The sequence below is a fragment of the Microtus ochrogaster genome, chromosome 10 (genome assembly GCF_000317375.1).
Source record: "Microtus ochrogaster isolate Prairie Vole_2 chromosome 10, MicOch1.0, whole genome shotgun sequence".
In the NCBI taxonomy this organism is placed as follows: Eukaryota; Metazoa; Chordata; class Mammalia; order Rodentia; family Cricetidae; genus Microtus; species Microtus ochrogaster.
Genome location: NC_022016.1, coordinates 43,664,272 through 43,670,081, shown reverse-complemented (window position 1 = coordinate 43,670,081; position 5,810 = coordinate 43,664,272). Strand labels below are relative to the sequence as shown.

At 52.2% G+C, this 5,810-nt stretch overlaps 2 protein-coding genes across 2 annotated transcripts in view; both read left to right on the top strand.

Annotated features, from left to right (window-relative positions):
- Cplane2 (ciliogenesis and planar polarity effector 2) lies at positions 1 to 5,115 on the top strand. The gene is made up of 6 exons (XM_005352906.2): positions 1 to 205; positions 366 to 515; positions 2,778 to 2,930; positions 3,417 to 3,541; positions 3,797 to 3,933; positions 4,117 to 5,115. Exons 2-6 carry the CDS (start codon positions 404 to 406, stop codon positions 4,364 to 4,366), a joined length of 777 nt encoding a protein of 258 aa, XP_005352963.1. The 5' UTR covers positions 1 to 205; positions 366 to 403; the 3' UTR covers positions 4,367 to 5,115.
- Positions 5,116 to 5,543: 428 nt separating this feature from the next.
- Positions 5,544 to 5,810, top strand: part of Cort (cortistatin) — a 1,169-nt gene continuing 902 nt past the window's right edge. The window contains exon 1 of the mRNA XM_013348297.2: positions 5,544 to 5,564. Coding sequence (XP_013203751.1) covers positions 5,544 to 5,564 — 21 coding nt within the window. The remainder of the gene's footprint in view (positions 5,565 to 5,810) is intronic.

Genomic DNA, 5,810 nt, shown 5'->3' with positions numbered 1-5,810 from the left:
GGAAGCGGGCCCTGCGGGCTGGGCAAGCACACAGGGCGGGCTTTTAAAGGGATCATTCCCTACTCCTGCTTGCTTGCTCGCCGGGACTGTGAAAGTTGGTGGTCCCGGTAGTCGGAGTGTAGGAGACAGAGGTGAAGCCGGGCTGTGAGACCCTCGGAAGGCGACAAGGCAGAAGAGGCTTGTGGAAATACCTTCCTAGGACAAGGTTGGGCTGTTTCCCCAGAGAGCGATGTGGAGGAGTGGGGCTATGGAAATGCACCTTCGGGTGGGGAGCCAGGCTTCAAGGGAGAGCCAGAAAGAGATTAAGAGGAACCATGGGGCCGGTTTGGGATAAAAGTTAACCCTCTCTCCACTCCTATTCCCAGTATTCTGCCACATCCTAACCTCACTGGCGTGCTCAACCATGGCCAGACCTCCCGTGCACGGTTCGGTGATTGTCCCAGACTGGCATGAGACCGTCGAGGGCAAGGAGTACTTAGCCTGCATCCTGCGCAAGAATCGCCGGCGGGAGTTTGGTAAGTGCCTCCCCTCCTCACTTCGCCAAACACCACATACCACACTTGTGCGCTCTTGACACTCCCTGGGGTAACAGAAACAGGACAGTGGGACCTGCCCAACAGCAGTCCTCACCGTCGAGGTCCCCTGGATGCCATCTCTCTAGGGCCCCCTCCCCCAAATCTGCTTAAAGCTAATTCCACCAGCAGAGCCAGGAACATGGAAACAGCCCATGCCTGCCAATAGCAATGTCACCAGAGATGCTGTTGACTGAGCCCTCCTCACCTGGAGTTACGCCTTCTGCTGGGCGCTTTGCACAGTGACCCACTGAGCAGCCTTTTTCTAGAAGACAGGGTTTCACTATATAGCCCAAACTCGTTATGTAGACCAGGCTAGCTTTGAACTCATAGATCCACCTGCTTCTGCCTACCAAGTGCTGGGATTAAAGGCATGTGCCACCATTCAACTTTCTTCTCTTTTCTTTATTTCTCTTTTTGTTTTTGTTTTGTTTTGTTTTGTTTTCAAGACAGGGTTTCTCTATGTAGCTTTGGAGCCTGTCCTGGCACTTGTTCTGTAGACCAGGCTAGCCTCAGACTCACAGAGATCTGCCTGCCTCTGCCTCCTGAGTGCTGGGATTAAAGGCTAAAGGCGTGAACCACCAATGCCTGGTGGGTTTTTTTGTTTTGTTTTGTTTTGTTTTGAGACAGGATTTCTTTATGTAGTCCCTGGCTGTCCTGAAACTGACTCTGCAGACCAGGCTGGCCTCAAATTCACAGACCCGCTTACCTCTGCCTCCCCAGCCCTGGGATTAGGCATATGCCACCGGGCCAGGCCTATTCAACATTCTTAGCAGAACAGTTAAGAGACGTGCTTAGGGTCATACCCTAATGAGGAAAGGAGAACCCTTCAGTGCCTTGCTGGCCTTGCTATCTAAGGTGAGGCATTGGTGTGCCCCTGAATTAAGCCACGTTACCCAAGCAAGGCCCTGATTCAGGCCAAGAGGCATGACATCTGCTTTGGGAGTCCAGCACCAGCAGGCTTCAGACCAAAGCTACTGGAGAGGCTGAGGCAGAAGGATCACGAATTCAGGGATTGCCATGGCAACATAGAAAAAGTCCATCTCATGAGGCTGGGATATAGCTCAATGGTAGAGCTGTCACCTAGCGTGTGGGGGGCTGTTCTGTCCCTGGCGCCTCAAAAACCAGCTCAGAACTTAGGACTTCAAATCATTAGGTTATGGAATATCATCGTTTTGACATTTTTATGTTCAAGGTTTTATTACTAACTATTCTTTGTGTGTATGAGTGTTTTACATGCATGCATATCTGTGCAGCACCTGCATGCAGTGCCCTCGAGGTTAGAAGAGGAGGGCAGATTCCCTGAGTCTGCAGCTACCGATGGTTGTGAGCCACCATGTGGGTGCTGGGCATGGAACCTGGCTCCTCTGGAAGAGCAGCTGGTGCTCTTCACCACTGACCGATCGCTCCAGCCCCTGTGTGCAGGTTTTAAGAACTCATAAAGATCTCAACGAATTGGTTTTATGGGATTTATTTCTAGTAACTGGAAATACTTGTGCTTATATTTCTCTGTTAAAGGAGAAATTCTACAGCACCCTGTTTTTGTGTATGAGAAATCCAGATTGAATAGTAACAATAAAAAATATTTCAAAGCCAGTGGCGGCGGCACTTTAATTCCAGCACTTGGGAGGCAGAGGCAGATGTATCTCTGTGAGTTCCAGGCCAGCCTGGTCTATAAAGCAAGTTCCAGGACAGACAGGGATACACAGAGAAACCTTATCTCAAAAAAAAAAAAAAAATTCCATCATCAAACTTAAAAGGGGCCTGAAAAGGCTGGAGAGGTGGCTCAGCAGTTAAGAGCACTGGCTGCTCTTCCAAAGAACCCAGATTTGATTCCCAGAGCATACATGGCAGCTCACAACTCTCTGTAACTCCAGTGGTAGTGAATACAACATCCCCTCTGGTCTCTGCAGGCACCGGGCACACATATGATACACAGACATACACGCAAGCAAAACACCCAGTGCTTTGTGTACCCAGAGGGGATGTCATCCAGGCTCCAGGCAAAGCTCTCAAGCATCTCGCAATTTGAACAGATCAGCTATGAGATCTTAGGTCATCTCTGTGCATTCTGGGCCTCTATAGAGCTGGGTCAAAGGCGGAGAGCCAAGCTGGCTAATTAACTTTAGATATAGGGTATCTCTCCCAGGGTCTGAGCAAGAGCAGAATTAACTCCCCAGCTCCCTGGTTCCCTCCTTGCCACAGGGTTGCTGGAACGGCCAGTGCTACCCCCTTCAGTGGCCATTGATACTGCCAGCTACAAGATCTTTGTGTCCGGAAAGAGTGGTGTGGGCAAGACCGCACTGGTGGCGAAGCTGGCAGGCCAGGAAGTGCCTGTAGTGCACCATGAGACGACTGGTGAGTGGCTCGAACCCTCAGCCTATCCTTGGTAGCCTTCCCTGAGACTCCCTGAGACAGAGGCAAGAACCCTGCTCCAGACTGCCCTTAGCATGGGTTTATACATAACAATGCCATTTCCTCTGTGGCCTTGGGAAGTCATGTTGTATGGGTTGGTGCTAGAGACAGCACTGGCGGCTGGTTGGCATAAAGGTAGATGCTTACGACCTGCCCATCCCCCAGCTGTGTTTCTTTTTGATCCATCCTACATCCCAGGACATTTGAGGTCTCCTCCCTCCCGCTTTCTTGTGGCACAGGCCAATCCCACATGGCCTACCAAGGACTTCTGTTCCTTCCTGCTCTGAGGATTCTCCCAGGTCAGGGACCATGCCTTCCATGTCAGGGTGGTGACCCACAAGGTGGACATGTAGCTCTTCCTCATGCCCCTTCCCAGTCCCGCCCCACCCCACATCCCACTTCTGATTGGCTGATCCCAATTCTCCTCAGGTATTCAAACTACTGTGGTGTTTTGGCCGGCCAAGCTAAAGGCCAGCGACCGTGTGGTCATGTTCCGCTTTGAGTTCTGGGACTGTGGCGAGTCTGCCCTCAAGAAATTTGATCACATGTTGCCGGTGAGCTGGGCAGGTGGGCCTGGGTGGGCTTTGGGTGGGGCTTGTCAGAGACCCGCCCTGTCTACGGGAACCTGGCTTGGATATTAGTTACCTGAGGGCGGTCGGTGTACTCTGACTAGCCCCAGGACCTGTGTTCCAGCCACTCTCTGCTCTGGGCCTCAGTTTCTCAGTCTGTGGAAGGAGAAGATGCCACTGATCCTTCTTGGGGGCCTCTAGGCCCACGGAGTCACGTGGTCACATGTCCTGTGTCCTCAGGCTTGCAAAGAGAATGCAGACGCCTTCCTGTTCCTCTTTTCTTTCACTGACCGAGCCTCCTTCGAAGACCTTCCTGGACAGTTAACCCGCGTAGCCAGCGAAGCCCCTGGGGTCGTCAAGATGGTCATTGGCTCCAAGTATCCTTTGAGTGGCCCATAGGATGCACACCTGGTAGAGTACCTGTCACCCTGTGAGGTTCAAGCCATGGGCTTTTCTTTAAAGGGCGGCCCCTGGGTGTGGCCTCTAGAGAGGAGGCCAAGGCTGAGTGTGCTGGGGTGCTGAGCAGAGCCTCTTGGCTAGGAGCCTTAACCCTCCTCCAGGTTTGACCAGTACATGCACACAGACGTACCAGAGCGAGACCTCACGGCCTTCCGGCAGACCTGGCAACTGCCCTTGTTACGGGTGAAGAGTGTGCCAGGGCGGCGGCTGGCAGATGGGCGTACGCTGGACGGTCGGGCTGGGCTGGTTGACGTTGCGCATGTGCTCAACGGCCTTGCAGAGCAGTTGTGGCACCAGGACCAGGTGGCAGCCGGCCTGCTCCCCAGCTCCCCAGAGAATGCTCCTGGCTGAAGGGTGATGGCATCTTGAGTAGAGACAGGGACTGATGATCCCCACTCCCGTCTCTTGGGTGACCCAGGATTGATGGTGGGACCTAGGGCCCAAGGCTGATGCAAGGACACTGTTCTGTCCTCGGGACTGGCTGGGGAGGGCCTTCACCTGACTGTCAGATGGGGACACAAGGCTCCAGAGCTGGAAGGTCTCCCAGCCCCACAGCCCTTCACCCTTCTGCAGCACCCACCGAGGTCTCAGAAGGACCCTGGACCTCTCTTGACTTCAGCCAGGAGCATTATTGGTTGAAATAACACCACTTGCTCTAACAGATAAACTCTGACATCTCAGCGGCTGAACTCTGTAGATGTGTTTTGTTTTGGTTGGTTTTTTGTTCCTTTGGCTCCCTGCACCGACTCAGAGGTGTGTTCCCAGTTTATTAGCATCCTGTGCAGCAGACACGGAATGAGTGCTTATTGAAGGCTACCGGAGGAGGATGGGGTTACCTCAGGGCTCGAGTCTCTCCAGGTCCCTCAGCGGTTCAGAGTACTGGTTACTCTACCAAAGGACTCAGGTTTGGTTCCCAGAATCCACATTGTGGCTCCTAAGGGTTTGTAATTCCAATTCCAGGGGATCCAGCATTCTCTTCTGGCTTCCTCAGGCCCCAGGCACATATGAGGCACACCGCCCTATATGACTCCAGTTCACGGGGATTTGATTTCTGAGGGCACCAGGCACACACATGGTGCACAGACATACATGCAGCTCAGATACTGTATACATAAAATAATAATAAAGTTATTTTTTAAAAAAAAAAACTAGTGTTGCATCCTGATTACAACCTTGCTGTGTGTGCTCACATGGAACACCCGTGGTGATCTATCCAGACCCCTTACAGCAGCCTGCAAGACCCTGTTCCATCCGGCCTCGACCGGTTCTCCCTGACTGGCACTACTGGATCCTTGAGTAGAACACATTTACTTACACCCAGTGCCTTTGCACTGTGTCGTGCTGGGATTCCCTCCACTCGGGCTTTATGTTGGTTTAGGCGTCAGCATTGACACCGCCTTCATAAGGGCCCGCGGAATCCCTAGGGGCCCTGTCCTTTGAGCTCCTTCACGTTTATCGCTCTAGTTTGTTGTCTGTCTTCTGCCACTAGAATGAACTCTAGGTGAACAGAGACCTGGTATGTCATGTCATGCCGGCTACCCTACCGCTGGTGTCTTTAACATGTAGAAGGTGCTCAGTAAATGGTTGTTGAATGAATCCATGAATCTCGCTCTCCATCTATCCAGCCATTCAAACACTAGTCGTTTAGTGGTTAGTGTCTTCAGAAAGCAAAACCACTATTTTAACAGGGAATTTAATATAATATTTGGATAGATGGTTGCTGGAAAACTGAAAAAGCAGAAAGGGAGCCGGGCGATGGTAGCGCACGCCTTTAATCCCAGCACTCAGGAGGCAG